The sequence below is a fragment of the Pseudorca crassidens genome, chromosome 9 (genome assembly GCF_039906515.1).
Source record: "Pseudorca crassidens isolate mPseCra1 chromosome 9, mPseCra1.hap1, whole genome shotgun sequence".
In the NCBI taxonomy this organism is placed as follows: domain Eukaryota; kingdom Metazoa; phylum Chordata; class Mammalia; order Artiodactyla; family Delphinidae; genus Pseudorca; species Pseudorca crassidens.
This window is the reverse complement of record NC_090304.1, coordinates 57,329,068-57,345,528: the sequence shown is the minus strand read 5'-3', so window position 1 is coordinate 57,345,528 and position 16,461 is coordinate 57,329,068. Positions and strand designations below refer to the sequence as shown.

At 49.2% G+C, this 16,461-nt stretch overlaps 1 protein-coding gene across 8 annotated transcripts in view; it reads left to right on the top strand.

Moving 5' to 3' along the window:
• TENM4 (teneurin transmembrane protein 4) overlaps nucleotides 1-16,461 on the top strand; it is a 741,722-nt gene that overhangs the window by 339,866 nt on the left and 385,395 nt on the right. For all 8 annotated transcript variants that reach the window (XM_067750497.1, XM_067750495.1, XM_067750496.1 and 5 more), the window contains 2 exons: nucleotides 13,041-13,328; nucleotides 16,100-16,369. In XM_067750497.1, coding sequence (XP_067606598.1) covers nucleotides 13,106-13,328; nucleotides 16,100-16,369 — 493 coding nt within the window. In that variant the 5' untranslated portion in view covers nucleotides 13,041-13,105. The remainder of the gene's footprint in view (nucleotides 1-13,040; nucleotides 13,329-16,099; nucleotides 16,370-16,461) is intronic.

The following is a 16,461-nucleotide window of genomic DNA, read 5'->3' as shown; positions in this document are numbered from 1 at the left end:
TAGGGTCAAAGACCTGGGCTGCATCTAAGCACTGCCTCTTGCTGGCTGTGTGACTTTGAAACAAGCACTTCACCTCTCTGAACATCAGTTTTCTGTCTAATATAGGATCATGACATACCTTCTCAGAGGTATTTGTTCATTTATCCAGCCAGTCATTATTTATTAAGTGCCTACTGTTTTCAAGGTTCAAAGTTGACATTCGGTGCTGAACAAGATAGACGTGATCCCCACCTGCTTAGAGCATATAATTAAGCAACTACTTAAACATAAATGTAATTTTGAAAAATTCCAAAAAAGAGAAGTACAGGGTGGTGGATTAAGTGGCACAAAAATGTAGAAAAATGTATAAGCTCTGAAGTACTGTTTAAACATTAGGTGTTAGTCTTTTTGTCCTCGTAACATTTCCTCTTATTTTTTAAGGTACTTTAATGATCTGAGCCTCAGTTTCCTCATCTGTAATACGGAAATTATAATACCTATATCAGTTAGCCTTTCTATGTAACAGATCTCTGTAAAATATAGTGGCTGAAAATGACCATTTTTTTCAAATTTTTATTGACATATAGTTGATTTACGATGTATAAGTTTCAGGTGTACAGCAAAGTGATTCTATTATACATATATATATATATATAAATATATGTATTCTTTTTTCACATTCTCTTCCATTATAGGTTATTACAAGATTTTGAGTATAGTTGCCTCTGCTATACAGTAGGTCCTTGTTGGTTATCTATTTTATATAGTAGTGTATATATTTTAATTCCAAACTAATTAGGAGTTTGGGATTAAAATGACCACTTATTGGTTCCTGTTTCTCGGGGTCAGAAATTTGGGCTGGGCGGAGCTGGGTGGTCCAGCAACTGTCCTCTGGGCTCACTCCTGTGGCTGCAGTCAGTGGGGCTGGTTGGCTCAGCCTTGGGTCTCTAGCGATAAGCTGGACAACGTGGGTCTTGCTACATGATGGATGTTTTCCCAAAGTAGCAAAACAGGCAAGCCCAAACACTCAAGGGTTTTTCATGCCCCTGATTCCCGATTGCTAATATCCCCTTGGTCAGTGCAATCACATGGCCAACCCTGGAGTCAGCAGGGAGACTACACAAGCGTGTAATACAGGGAGGTATCATTACTAGAGCAATCAACCCCCATACCTAACTTCCAGAGTTGAATTTAGGAAGTTGAAGTTGAATTTAGTTGGGAATTGAATCAGAAGAAGGCACAGAGGTAATTATCCTGTTGATAATGGAGTCCTTACTTATGCACCATGCATAGAGTTAAGTATTGCCATGGATTGCCTCATTTAAGCCTCAGGAAAGCCCTGTAAGATAGTAGATACTATCCCCATTTTATAGATGAGGAAACTGAAGCTCAGTCAGTTTCTTTGTCCAAAGTTGTACAGGAAATACATAGTAGGTTCAAGGTTCAAACCTAGGTTTGCCTGACTCAAAAACCTACTTTTTTTCTCTTCCGGGCTGACCTTTTTTTTTTTTTAATTTATGTATTTTATTTATTTTAATGTATTGAGTTATATTGATGTAAAATATTATATAAATCACAGGTGTACAATATAGTGATTCACAATTTTTAAAGGTTATGCTCCATTTATAGTTACTATAAAATACTGGCTATATTCCTGTGTTGTACAATATATCCTTGTAGCTTATTTTACACATAACAGTTTGTACCTCTTACTCTCCTATCCTTAACTTGCCCCTCCTCCCTTCCCTCTCTTCACTGGTAACTACTAGTTTGCTCTCTGTATGTGTGAGTCTGCTTCTTTTTTTATATTCACTAGTTTGTTGTGTTTTTTAGATTCCACATATAAAGTGATACACAATATTTGTCTTTCTTTGTCTGAGTTATCTCACTTAGCATAATACCCTACAAGTCCATCCAGGTTGCTGCAAATGGCAAAATTTCATTCTTTTTTTATGGCTGAGTAGTATTACATTGTATGTGTACATTACATCTTCTTTATCCATTCCTCTGTTGATGAACATTTAGGTTGCTTTCATGTTCTGGCTATTGTAAATAGTGCTGCAGTGAACACTGGTGTGCATGTGTCTTTTTGAATTATGGTTTTCTCTGGGTATATGCCCAGGAGTAGATGATATTGCTTATATGTGGAATATTTTTTTTTAAAAAAGGTACAAATGAACTTATTTACAAAACAGAAGCAGAGTCATGGATGTAGAAGACAAACATATGGTTACCAGGGGAAAAGGTGGGGGGAGGGATAAATTGGGAGATTGGGATTGACATATACACACTACTATATATAAAATAGATAACTAATAAGGACTTACTGTATAGCACAGGGAACTCAGTACTTTGTAATGACCTATATGGGAAAAGAATCTAAAAAAGAGTGGATATATGCATATGTATAACTGATTCACTTTGCTGTACACCTGAAACTAACACAACATTGTAAATCAACTATGCTCCAATAAAAATTTAAAAAAGAGATAACTGTAGTTCATGCGCAGTTGTAAAAAATAGTACAAATATATCCTGGGTACCCTATTCCCAGTTTCCCCCAGCAGCAGCATGTTGCAAAACTATTGTAAGAGAATAGATATCACAACCAGGATATGGACATTGGTACAATCCATTCATTTTATTCAGAGTTCCCCAATTTTACTTGTACTTATTTGTATGTATGCGTGTGTTTACTTCTACCCTGTTTTATCATCTGCGTCCAGTCAAGATAGGGAATATTTCCATCACCACAAGCATCCCTCTCACTGCCCTTTTATAGCCACACCCACCTACCTCCCACCCCTACCCCATCCCTAACCCCTGGCAACTACTAATCTGTTCTCCATTGCTAAAATGTTGTCATTTCAAAAATGTTATATAAATGGAATCATATTGTATGTAACATTTTGTGATTGGCTTTTTTCACTCAACATAATTCTCTAGAGATTCATTCGTATCATTAACTCATTCCTTTTTCTCACCAAGTAGTATTCCGTGGCATTCCATTTACAATAGCCATTCAGCTGTTGAAAGACATCTGGACTGTTTCCAGTTTTTAGCTATTATGAGTAAGGCTTCTATGAACATCTCTGTACCGGTTCTTGTGTGAACCTAAGTTTTCATTTCTGAGGGTTAAATGCCCAAGAGTGCAATCGCTACGTTGTACAGCAACTGCACGTTTAGTTTCATAAAAAACTGCCGAACTGGTTTTCAGAAGGGCCGTAATATTTTATACTCCTGTCAGAAATGTATGGGTGATCCAGGGTCTCTGCATCCTTGCCAGCATTCAGAGTTGCCACTATTTTACATTTTAGCTCATCTGATGGGTGTGTGGTGACACTGTGGTTTTCATTTGCATTTCCCTGCTGGCCGGTGATGTTGAACATCTTTTCATGTGCTTATTTGCCATCTGTATATCCTCTGCAGTGAAATATTTGTTCATATCTTTTGGCCATTTTCTAATTGGGTTGTTTGGGTTTGGTTTGGGTTTGGTTTTTTACTGTTGGGTTTTGAGAGTTCTTTATGTGCTCTAGATGCTAGGCTTTTGTTGGATATGTGGTTTGCAAATATTTTCTCCCACTTTGTAGCTTGTCTTTTCATCCTTTTAACAGTCTTTCACAGAGCAAGAGTTTGGATTTTGGTGAGGTCCAACTTTATCCTTTTTTGTTGGTGTGGGGATTGTGCTTTTGATGTAGCTTGTGGTTTTGACCACTGTGCTCTACTGTTCTCTGAAGCTTTGGGAGAGAGGAATCGTGATCTGGAGGGGAGGGATTGGGCTTGTCTGTGAGGTTTGAAGGCAGAGTTAGGGTCAGTGGGAAGGCTCTGGAAGGAAGCAAACTTCAGCTCAGTATCAGAATGAACTAAGGCCAAACTTAGGGGATGAAACACGTTAGGAGTAAGTGGTATCATCGGAGATCACGCAAAGGCTGGCTGGTGTCCTTGGGGACGCAGAGGAATGCACGCATCAGATGGGGCTGGGCCACTACGGCCTTTATGATCCCTCTACCTGTAAGAATCTAGGATAGTGGAATCTGAATTACCCCCACCTGATTGGACGCGTCTAACAAATATATCCCCCAGAGACCATCCAGCTTGCGACATTTAGAAAGGCTTTGGTTGGGGCAGGTTGAGCCAGGCTCCACAGGAGGTGGCCAGCAACACCACAAGGTCCGCAGTTGTCCTGTCTGGGGGCAGAATGCACCAGGCCAGAGGCTTAAAGGGCCCAGTGTCAGGGTCGGGGCCTCTTCCTTGCCCTCTGTCCCCAGCCTGGGGGCCAGCGGCATGGCCACCTGCCCCATCCCCACCCCAGCCTCCTCTTCTTCACTCAGACTGCCAAGGAGAATCTCTTTCTTTACGGCACTTAGGAGACTTAATTACCACAGGCGAAGTCCTTTGAGGCCTTGGATGAAAGGGATGGGAGTCGTGCAAGCTTGATTAGGCTTGTAGAACTCTGGGCACAATTAGCTCCATGAGAGACTGGCCCTCCCTTTATCTGTCTCCAGTTCTGTGTGACATACAGCAGCTAATTATTGAAATAAAAATTGCCTGACCACCCAGCTGCTGGAAAGAGGGCCCCGATACCTATTAAGTCTGCCTTTAATTATTGGAGATGGCCGCAGCTTCAGGCAGTTGGGGTTTTCCCATCGTTATGGGCCTTTTCCTCCGCCTCTTTGCGACTTGAGTACACGGAGATGTAAGCGAAATTCTGCCAAAGCCACTTCTGTCTCCCTTGCTTTCCGGCTGGACATCCCTTTCTGGGACACCTTCGCTAACAAGCTTCGTCTGCTGCAAGCACCACTCCTGGCACCTCCCCAAGGGGCTTTGCAATCTTTGCACTTTTACAGAACTTCTGGGCCTGAGAGAGAGAGAGAGAGAGAGAGAGAGCGAGAGAGAGAGAGAGAGAGAGAGAGAGAGAGAGAGAGAGTGTGTGTGTGTGTGTGTGTGTGTGTGTGTGTGTGTGTGTGTGAAGCTGAGGGCTCCTGCCTCTTCACTTGTTGGCTGTGGCCTTCAGCAGGTCACAGCCTCTGAGCCCCAGCTTCTCCTCTCCATGAACGCAGGGCCCTGGACAGCTCTCAGAGGGCACAGCGGTTGCAACCATCACCATTTCCAGGAGCGTTAAACTAGTGCCTGCTTCCCTGGGGGGCTGGTTTTCCCTTCCAGCTCTCCCTGTTCAGCGCTCCCCGCCTTACAGAGTGGAGGCCTAACACAGGAACCCCAGGTAATTACAGGATAAGCCTTGGACACCACAGGGGATGCGTGATTAATCAGCTCAACTATCTCTCCTTGCCCCTGATTATCTCATCATGTGGTCCCAGAAACCGACAGAAAATCAGAAATCGGTGTAGGGCCCCTGTGCACTTTTTACAGAGAGCTAACACTCAAATAATCTGGGTTTCAGGCTTGACCCTTGACTGGGTTTTCTAGGGAGAAGGAAAGAGGGCCCTATCAGGAGGGGCTGCACTGCAGAAGAGACCGTTTCTCCAGGTGTTGTTCATAGAAAAACTGAGTCCCAGCAGACAGCACATCCTGAGGCCCCCTGGGGGGTGTGCCCCGTGGGAATATGGTGTCCGGTGCAGGAGAGAGTGGGGGTGAGGGACATGCAGACTACACCCCACAAGAGAGGCATGTGGGCACTCCCCTCTCCTTGTCCCCTGTTTAACTCCTGCTCAGACTTCCCTCCTCAGCGCAGGTGTCACCTCCTCCAGGACACCCAAACTGGTGTCCCTCTCTGACCCACAAGTGTCTGTGTCAGCTGCTCTTTTGTGTTCACTGTGCTGGAATCACCTGTAGATGTGTCTGTCCCTCTGACTGCTTCTGGTCAAACTACTCGTTCCCAAGTCTTACCCTGGATATTTTTGGGGGGTTGGGAAGAAGGAAGGATTAATTACTTGCAGCAAGTAAGGAGAACACTGGGGGTCTTTTCCCAAAGCAGTGTCTCCCCAGACTGCAAAGTTGGGGAAGTTTTAAACTAAGGGTGCGTGCGTATTCACGAGGGGGCTCGAGCAGAGGAGAGTTCAGCATAGAATTGGGGCAGAGGTCAACAGAGTCCAAGCTGTAGTTGATGGAGGTCAGGAAGGTTGATATCATTCCGTCCTCCACCTGGGTGAGGGCCTTACTTCCTGATGTCAGGACTTACCGAAGCTCAGGTTCTTTATGTCTCAAGACAGAAGGAATGCAGTGAGAGGCAAAGTGACAGGGAAGAAGGGGATTTATTTAGAGAGGTACACCACATTCCACAGACAGAATGCCGTCTGTCTCAAAAGGCGAGAGCGGCGCTGGGAGAGAAACACTCCGCAGAGTGTGAGCCATCTCAGAAGGTGAGAGACCTCACCCTGGATCTTATAAAGCCTTGTTAGGTGGGAAAGAGGGAGTGAGATAGATGAACCTGGGGAAAGGATACTGGGAAGGTGAAATGTTCAGTCTGATGAGAAGACTCAAGGATGCACAGGGCAAATTGTTAGACTTATTTCCTGAGACCCGAAGGAGCACAGCTGAGGCGTGTGGAAGGAAGCTGAAAGGAGGCAGGTCCAGCTCCATGTCAGGAAGCACAATCTCACAACTAGAGCTGTCCCTGGGGGGAATGAGGTCCCCACATTTGGAGGGGGTGTGACCACCTGGTGGGGATGGGACAAGAACCTGCTGACCTTTGATGGTTCTTTCAATCTTAAGACAATAAATGCCACAGGTTCTGACTCTGAGATGCCACCATTTGTAAAGGGGCATCATTTGGCTCATAAATAGCTTTGAGAGGAGAAACGATAGATGATGGAGGAATTCGGATACCCCGGAGCCCCCGTAATAGCTCCTGTTGGCCGAGGGCCGAATGTGTCCCCTGTCCTGCGTGCGCTCAGCCCTGGGAGGGGTCGGGGCCACCCTGGTGGGAGCTCCCCCCCAGCTGGGATTGGAGGAGCGGTGCCCGTACAACAACCAGCGGCCCTTTGATGCCTGACCTGAAGGGCGACATGGCTTCTGTGGGCAGCGGTACCATCTGTCACCTGCCTGCCAGCCACTGATTAGGGATGTCCCCACAGCCAGGCTGGGCACAGGGCCACACTCCACTATGCTCTCAAGAAGGCCCTTCCCCTGGCCCACAGTGCTGGCTTTCTGGGTGGGGACACTTGGAGATGAAGCTGTAAAAGCCCAGGTCAGGTGCTAACTGAAGAATTCTGGAGGTTCATCAGAAGAATTAATACTGCTTAAAACACTAAGTGAGAGAGCAAACAGAACAGTTAAGCAAACTAGAATAAGGGGTGACCTGCATGAGAAGCAGTACAGGCTCTGATTAAAAGCTTGAGCCTGAGGGTCGCACAGGCCCAGGTTTCAATCCTCACTCTGCCCCTTCCTTGCTGTGGTCCTCTGGGCAAGGCGTTTAACCACTCAAAATCCCGGTTTCTTTCATCTCTCAAATGAGAATGGTTCAGGGGCCTGGTGAGGGTTAAACCAGGTAATGCATGTAAACACCTTGCCTTTAGCCACCCTTATTATAATCACTCTCTTACCATTTTAAAAGGCAAAGGATTCCCTCATGTGACAGATCAGGGAAATATGCTCTACCACAGCGAGAAGAGAGCAATCAGATTCCAGTCTTGGCATTCTGTGTGAACTTGAGCATCCCTTTGTTTCTCCGAGGCTCAGCTTCCAAATCTGTGGGATACGGTGCCTACCTCTTTGGTTTGTTCATAGCCCAGCACAGTACCTGGCACAGACTAGGTGCCTCTCTCCCTGGCATTCCCCTTCATATCACACTGGAGTTGTGAACAAAGGGCTTGCAAGAGCAAACTGAAGGAAAGTAAAAATTTATGATGACTTTATGCACACATATACACACAGATACTGCCTAGGACTTATATTTTGCAGAACACATTTTAGCTCAAGTATTTATGAGCCCTTTTTGACACACTAAGAACTGAAAATATCACCATGTGCTTGTGTTAAGGAAAACTTATAAAACTTTAGTGCAGTAGAAATTCAGTCAATTTCCTGGCTTGTCTCTGGTCATTTCCGAGGTTGCGAGGAAGTCCAGGGTTGTAACAGCCCCCGTTTCCCTGAGGCTTTGGCAGGGGCAAAGGGTCCTCGGCAGGTCTGTAGGTCTGATGATGTCTCCCTGTGAATGCTCCAGGCCCCTGCCTCTCATAAGTATTGCTGGAGCCCATGTAAAGGGCCCGAGTTGGCTTTTTGAGTTTCTCCCAAACACCAAAAGCTTTGTTTCCCCATCTCCTCTTCTCTCCCTGAGTCCCACATCCTCCTTGTCTTTCTTCCAGGCCAGCTCCCGGCACCAGAAAACCAGCTAGAGGACACGCTCCCCTGGGATCGCCAGATCCAGGCTTTCTGCCACCTGCACTTTTACATTGTACTGTCCACTTGTGTTATCATCATTCATGGAAGTGCCTTTTTATTTTTTCTACCAGACTCTTCACCTCTCAAGCTTCACCTGAGACCTCTTTCCCTCACTGAAGTTTGGATTCTGTCTGTTCCCAAACTCCCTCACCCCTCCCACTTTCATGCAGGTTGTGACCTAGAATGGTCTTTTTCAAACTGTAGGTTGGCAATCCATCCATAATTCTCTTTTAGTCAAATAGAATAAGAGAGAAAATACCAGATTCCACCCCTGAGGAAAGGTTAGGCATGTTTTTTGAAATTTTTGTTTTAGTTAGAACTTTGTAGATTTATGTGTGTGAAATAAATGTTTACTGTAGGTGAGAGAACACGGGGAAGTCACAGATCTAGACTCCTTTTCTCTCCTTACCTCAAAACCATCTGGCCTGTCTCACTTTTCCTTGACTTTCTTTGGTCGTGGTTTAGATGTCACTTTCTCTGAGCAGTGGTCCCTTAATCATCTCTCCACCTTCGGCCCACCTGACCTAGGTTAGGGGCCACTCTGGTGTCCTTCCCCTGCCTCTCTCCCTGTCTGACTTGCCCACTGTCTAGAAGCTCCAAGGAGTAAGAAGCTCATTTGTCTTGTCCACCGAAGCCTCACACAAGGCTTGGAAAGCAGAGTAGGAAGTCAGTGTTGGGGGGAGGCGGGGAAGGGGGAACAGGGGGAGAGGAGGGGAGGGCAGAAGGGAACCTCATGTCTTGCCTTCATGCAGCTCCCACCACAGTTAGGAGAGAACAGTCCTTAGCAATTATGTACCGAATGAATTAACCTCTGGTACTAGGTGTGTGTAATACCTTTCTTCAGGTTTAAACATTTTCTTCTGATTCAAATCTAGACCCTGATATTTGGAAGCCATGTGATTTAGAGCAAATCACTTAATCTCTTTGAGCTTGTTATCTCATTTATAAAATAAAAGTAAGAGAAAATATAAAATAAGAGGATAATATCTAACCTGCCTAGTTGTTGTAGAGATTAGAAACAACATGTACAAAGTTCCCAGCATGAGTAGGTATTAAATTAACAGTCATTTTGGGACTTCCCTGGTGGCGCAGTGGTTAAGAACCCGCCTGCCAATGCAGAGGACACGGGTTAGATCCCTGGTCCGGGAAGATCCCACATGCCACGGAGCAACTAAGCCCGTGCACCCCGACTACTGAGCCTGCGCTCTAGAGCCTGTGAGCCGCAACTACTGAAGCCCACGTGCCTAGAGCCCGTGCTCTGCAACAAGAGAAGCCACTGCAATGAGAAGCCCACGCAGTGCAATGAAGACCCAATGCAGCCATAAAAAAAAAAAAAAAATCATTGTATTGTCACTGCCTCTCTTCCTATCACTACCATGTGTCTCCAGGCTTCCCCACGTTAACAGACCTGTTCAAACCTTCCAGATCCATCTGAACCAGCTCCATGTAAAAGAAAAGTGGATTTTAGAATCACTGGCTCACTGGCTGTGTGAACTTATCAACCAACTGGCTCACTGAGTCACCTCTCTAAAATGAGAAGTAATTAGGGTACTTCCCTGGCGGTCCAGTGGTTAAGACTCCATACTTCCAATGCAAGGGGCGAGGGTTCAATCCCTGGTCAGGGAACTAAGAGCCCACATGCTGTGAGGCGTGGCCAAAACAAACCCAAGTAACTAGAGTTCCCGTGGGTCTGTGTGGGAAGCACCAACCACAGCACCCAATGCAGACATGATTCTTCCCTTCTCTTGGCCAGAGCCCACTCTCCTTCCCCACAGATAGACCAGAAATGACCCCCGAAAGTTATAAACTACGGTTCATGCTTTATCAAAGCACTCATCATTGATGGCCCCTATGGCTGACACCCCAGAGAGACGGTAGCTGCCCCCGCAAGGCTTGTGTCCTGCTCACCTCTGGGCCCCAGTCCCAGCGCGAGACTGGTCTGTAATGGGTTGTGGAAATGAACTCCTCTGCAAAGGCATATTTGTGTGCTCGGGGCTTACCTGGCAAAGAGTTTCAGCAGGCAGTAGGGGCATGCGTCCGTGAGAGTCGAGTTGGGTTGGCGGGTTGTTCTGTGGGCAGTGAGAGGAAGCAGAGGAGGATCAGGAACCAGCAGGTGGGGAACCCGGAGGTCAGCAGGGTAAGCAGGGACTGACTTGTGTAGGCATGGACGTGTGCGGGTGCTTCTGACGCCCTTCCCGGCACTGCTCCCCCCCTCCAGGGTCTCAGCATCGCTATGCTGCAGACTCTTGCTCCAAGAGGAGCTTTTCTCCACTGTCACTTCTTTCATCCCGACCTCTTCTTTTTCTCTCAATTAAATGCCAATTTGAGGGACTTCCCTGGCGGTCCAGTGGTTAAGACTTCGCCTTCCAATGCAGGAGGTGCAGGTTTGATCCCTGGTCCGGGAGCTAAGATCCCACATGCCTCGTGGCCAAAAAAACCAAAACATAAAATGGAAGCAATATTGTAACAAATTCAATAAAGACTTTAAAAACGGTCCACATCAAAAAAAACTTTAAAAAAAATGCCAATTTGAGTGTGAACCATGACTGATCTCCCATCTGTTGAGAAAAAGTAAATATTTACTGAATTACTATATTAAGACTGAAAAGGAAATGAGAGCAAGGCAAATGTTCTCCTTGCCTCTGATTTGTAATAGGAAAGCCATGAGTTTGGGGACTGTGTTCTTAATTTGCAATTACTGAGCCTCTGCCTTGAAGCCATTGTCTTCAGTCAACAGGTACAGGACACTGGTAAGACACATAGTCATCCACCAACTTAACAGCCTAAAATGTGTCTCAGCCTTATTAACGTATGTTTGAGGGAACGTTCCTTCTCCAGTTATAACTGACATCTAGCTGGAGCCTTCCAAAGTATGCCTTTTAAAAATAAAAGGCGGGTTCTTTCTGATGATAATAATGGCGAACATGTATTGAGCACCCATTGTGTATCAGGGATCATATGTACCAGGGACATGTATTAACTCATTTCATCCTCAGAACCACCTAAGAGGTGGTTCTTCCCTCTTGGGAGGGAAGAGAGCATCCTCAGGCCACAGGGATACCGATACCTTCAATGTCCACGATCAAAGGCAGAACTCGGAAATCGCTAGCCCTCAGAACAAAACTGACCTATCAGTGTGTTTAACTTGGCCTACATGTAATAATGGATTACATTTAAAAATCATACATTTTACATCCAAGTCCAAATTTCCAGCTTGTCATAAAAATTCATAAGACCCCCTACACTCCTATGTCACAGCATTGGGAGGCACTGAACACCCACTGCCCCGTTGAACAGGCCCGCCCTCTTTGTTGGTCAGAGGCCCCACCCTGGGCACTGAGACTCCTTGATGACAGCTCTTGCTCTGTTGTTTCTCTAATAGGACAGTGACGCAGTAGAAGGTTTTGTATACCCATGTTGCTCTGGAAAGTGGAACAATCAAAGAACTGAGAAGGTTGTATGTTTCAAGAAGGAGCGCTCATCATCCTTTGTGTAGGATATCCTGCTTTCCTCCTGTGCTGACCTCCTGGCTCTTGTAGGGGGATATTTGCTACCCCAGAGCCAGAGGAAGACATCTGGAAAGAGAAAGGCGGTGTTATAAGAGCTTTAAAAAATGTGTCGGCCTAGGGCAAAAGGGTCAAGATGGGGAAAAGAGGAGAAAGGGAGATTAGGAGCTTCCTACCAGCCACACAGCCTGGCAAACCCGACATATGCGGCAGGTGCCGCGGCTTCCCCAGGTGCCGATGGTGCCTCCAATGAGACGGATGAGTCTGGAGGTGACGGAGTTCTCCGATCAGCATGGTAGTCCAGGCCCAGCCTAGCTGGAAGGACACTTCTGTGTGGTAGGAGGGAGGGGACTCAGGGAGCATAATAAAATAGGAAAAACTCGGACTTTAGAGCCAAACAGACCTGGTTTCAGATCCTGACTTTGATACTTACCACCTGAGTCACCTTGAGGGAGGTTTGGAACCTCAGTTTTCTCATCTGTCAGATGGAGACTGGTTGGCTGTTTAACTAAATGTGCATTGGAGGCACCAGGCTTCACTTCAGGTGCAATAGATCAGGAGTGAGCAGAACAGGTAAGGCCCCTGCTCTCATGGTGCTTGCATATGAGTGCAAGAAAACAGACGATAAGCAGGTGATTATTTAATTATCTGGTGGTGATAACTGTGGATTGGTTGTTTATACCTTGGCTCATTTCCAGAAAAGGTTGGAGACAGTAATAATCTCTCAGGACGTGTGACAATTGAATGAGATAATTATATGCAAAGCGCTTACCCCAGTGCCTGAATATAGTCGTTCATTTCACAAATTCTTAAAGAGCCCCTGTTCTGCGTGAGGCCCTGTCCCAGCCGGAGGACTGATGGGAACACACACGGGGTTCACATCTATAGCAGGATTGGGAAAACTAGTGCTCTCTGGCCTTTGTTGTCAGCTTCCTTGATAGACATCACTGAAGGAGAGGCTGAGGGCATCTCCACAGGGGAGACAGGTCGGTCGTGTAGCAGGAAGAGAAAGGATTCATCATAACAAGCCTTGGGTGCAAGTCCCCCTGTGCTACTTATGGCTGCGTGGCCGTGGAGCAACGCCCTCCCCTCCAGAGCCCGAGGCCCCATGTCCACAGCACTGCCGGGTGAATCGAGGTCCTGGATGGACCCGGGGATTGCCTTTGCCCCCTGGGGCCGGAACTGACGCCCTTTCTTTGGTTTCTCGGGCTCCAGACCACTCAGCCCTGAGTGCGGCGAGGACCCTGTTCGTGGATGTGGAGGAGCGCCGGCCGGAGGCCATGGACGTTAAGGAGAGGAAGCCGTACCGCTCGCTGACCCGGCGCCGCGACGCCGAGCGCCGCTACACCAGCTCGTCCGCAGACAGCGAGGAGGGCAAGGCCCCGCAGAAATCCTACAGCTCCAGCGAGACCCTCAAGGCCTACGACCAGGACGCCCGCCTCGCCTACGGCAGCCGCGTCAAGGACATGGTGCCGCAGGAGGCCGAGGAGTTCTGCCGCGCAGGTGAGGGCAGCCGGGGCGGGGCTTGAGGCGCGCCTGCGCACTGGTGTACCTCCCCCTCCACCCCCCCCCACCCCCCCCCCCCCCCCCCCCCCCCCCCGGCATGGGCGCGCTTGAGCAGCGACTGGAGCCAAGCGGGGTGGAGGGCGCCCGTCCGCACCAGCACTCCGCTAGTTTGGCACCTAGACCTGGTCAGAGCCTGCCCTGTAGTTCATTCTTAGTTCATTCGTTTTCATGCTCACCCCCCTCGTGGGCGTAATGAGGTGGTTAGGAGCTGAGTTCTGACCACCACCGGCTGGCCTCTAAGCCTCCCCTGGTAGACGGCCATGAGTACTCGCTACCGCACTGAATTGTCCTGAGGACTAATGAGATGACGCGTTGCGAGGTAAGTGCGATGACGCCATGCCTCTCCCACTAGGCCTGGATCCACAGGAAAGCTGACCTGTTAACAAGGCTGCCTCTCCTGCTTTAAAGACGAGGGGTCTGGGCTTCCCTGGTGGCGCAGGGGTTGAGAGTCCGCCTGCCGATGCAGGGGACACGGGTTCGTGACCCGGTCCGGGAAGATCCCACGTGCCGCGGAGCGGCTGGGCCCGTGAGCCATGGCTGCTGAGCCTGCGCGTCCAGGGCCTGTGCTCCGTGACGGGAGAGGCCACAACAGTGAGAGGCCCGCGTACCGCAAAAAAAGAAAAAAAAAAAAAAAAAGACGAGGGGTCTTCAGCTCTTTCCCATTTGTGGTTAACAGCTCGAACTCTGACATCAGACCGACCTGATTTGAATTCTGGCTCTGCCATTTTTACTGCCCTCAGTGTCTTCACCTGGGCAGTGGGATCACAGCCATGCCTCCTAATTGCAAGGTGGTGGGGAGGATTGATGAGGACTGAAAATAGAGCATTTGACCCTTGCACAGAGCAAGCGCTTCAGAAATGCTGCCGGCTACTGATTGTTCTCTCTGGGTCTCAGTGAGGGGAGGGGACAAATGGTGAGCCCTGCCAGGCCCAGATTGACCTGGATGCCATCCTAGCACGGGAGGCTCCAAAGGGAACCCCTCTTATCTTCATAAATAACAAATGAGAAACATTCTCAGCTCATAGGCAGCAGGCATGGGCACTGCAGCTTACAAAGTTCTCTCTCCCGTTACCTCCCTGGAGCCTCAAAAATCCTGTGAGGGTAGCAGAGTTCTCTCCTCCCACCTTCCCTCTCCCTTTATCCATCCTCCAGAGTGCTACCAGAGTGTGTCTGTCTGATTATTTAACTACCTTTCGCTGAGCACTTACTCTGTGGCAGGCTGGACACGGAGCTGACTAGGACCCTGGGAGGCACAGGGGTTCCTGGTTAAGAGCGATGCACATGACTGGGAGAGGAGGCCGTCTCTGGGGGTTCCCCTCCTGCCTCACTGGCAGTTCCTTCTTCCTTCCTTTGCAGGCTTGTCCTCTTCAGTCCTGACCCTGGTTGCGGGATCCTTCAAAGCACGGGCATCTGCCTCTTCTCTCTTCTTACTCCGCTCTTCCCGGTTACTCTCATCCGCAAACCTCTGAGCTCCCACCCTGATACCCCGCCCTCTGCCTCTGTGCTCCCAGCACACTCTCCATGGATCCCCCCACTTGGGGCTTTAGCCCTTCATCATGGCCTGGGCTGTGTGTCCCCCGCTTGACTGTGAGCTCTGTGAGGTCAGGCAGCACGCCCTGCTCGTTGCTGTACATCAGTACCCGACGGCAGCTTGGATTGGGTTAGATGTGGTGCTGCCTGGTCGTAAGTCCATTTCCTAGATCGGCGGTTTAACTGGACTATGATCCTTAGCGCCTTCGTCTGCCGGTCTTCCTCATCCCCCAGTACACTCGTGGGAATGTTAAAAATATGGAAGAAGCTGTCCCTGAGTAAACACTGAGTAATGTGGAGGCTGTGTTTCCCATGGAAGTCAGTATCCCCTTTGTCCCTCAAACACTGATCCCTGAGTGAACTCCCCGCACCCGGGTCTTCCCGGCCTCTGTCGTGGGCACAGCCAGGCTTTCCCGGGGCCTCGAGAGACCTGTCAGCGGCCCAGCCTCGGCTGTGCGCTTGGCTCCCTGTGTTACCCCAGAGGCTGCTGGTTCCTGTCACAGCCCACCTGGCGTGAGGAAACAGAAGGCAGAGCCGACCTCCTTGTGCAAGGCCCACTTTTCTCAGCTGGTCCCCATCTTCTTCACTTTCCTGCTCCAGGCTTTCCTGAACCGGCTGGAAAGGAACGTCTGGTCCCAGGGAACCATTGGCATTTCATGGACCAGGCTTCTGCCCTGCTCAGGAGCCCCCCTTGCTGGCAGGCCCTCCCTGGGCTGGAAGAGGAGAGCTGAAGCTCTCCGTCCAATTTAGCAGACACGTACTGAGCCCGCACTGGGTACCGGGTTGCCTTCTAGGCCCAGGGAATAGGAATGAACGGGACACAGTCCCTGCCCCTGTGGAGGCATCTCGAGCAGAGGACCCAGGCTCTTACGCAGTTCTGCTCTGCGGCATGACCAGGGCCGAGGACTCTCAGAGGCAGCTCGGAGGAAGAAGCAGGGACTCCCACACAGGGTGTAGGATGAGGGGAGGCTTCTCAGACGAGGGGCCATTTGTATTGGGCCCTCCATAAAGGGGTGGAGGGTTCGGGCTGGTGGAGAGGGTGCAGAGGAAAGGCCCGGGCATCGAACATCACAGTGAGCTCAAAGGACAAGAGTGAGTCCTGGGGTAGGGGCCGGGCTTCTGGTGGGGAGATGCCCCCCCCTCACGCCCTGATCCCGCTCCCCTGCCTTCCCTCCTAGGCACCAACTTCACCCTGCGTGAGCTGGGCCTGGGGGAGGTGACGCCCCCGCACGGGACCCTGTACCGGACAGACATCGGCCTCCCCCACTGTGGCTACTCCATGGGGGCCAGCTCCGAGGCCGACCTGGATACCGACCCTGTGCTGTCCCCCGAGCACCCCGTGCAGCTGTGGGGCCGCAGCACACGGTCGGGGCGCAGCTCCTGCCTGTCCAGCCGGGCCAACTCCAACCTCACGCTCACCGACACGGAGCACGAGAACGCGGAGACCGGTGAGTGGCCCGCTTGGCCTGTGCCGGGCGCCTGGGTTATGGGGCCAGGGGTTTTAATCACAGTATTGATCTTTTACTCCATCCCTTGGGGC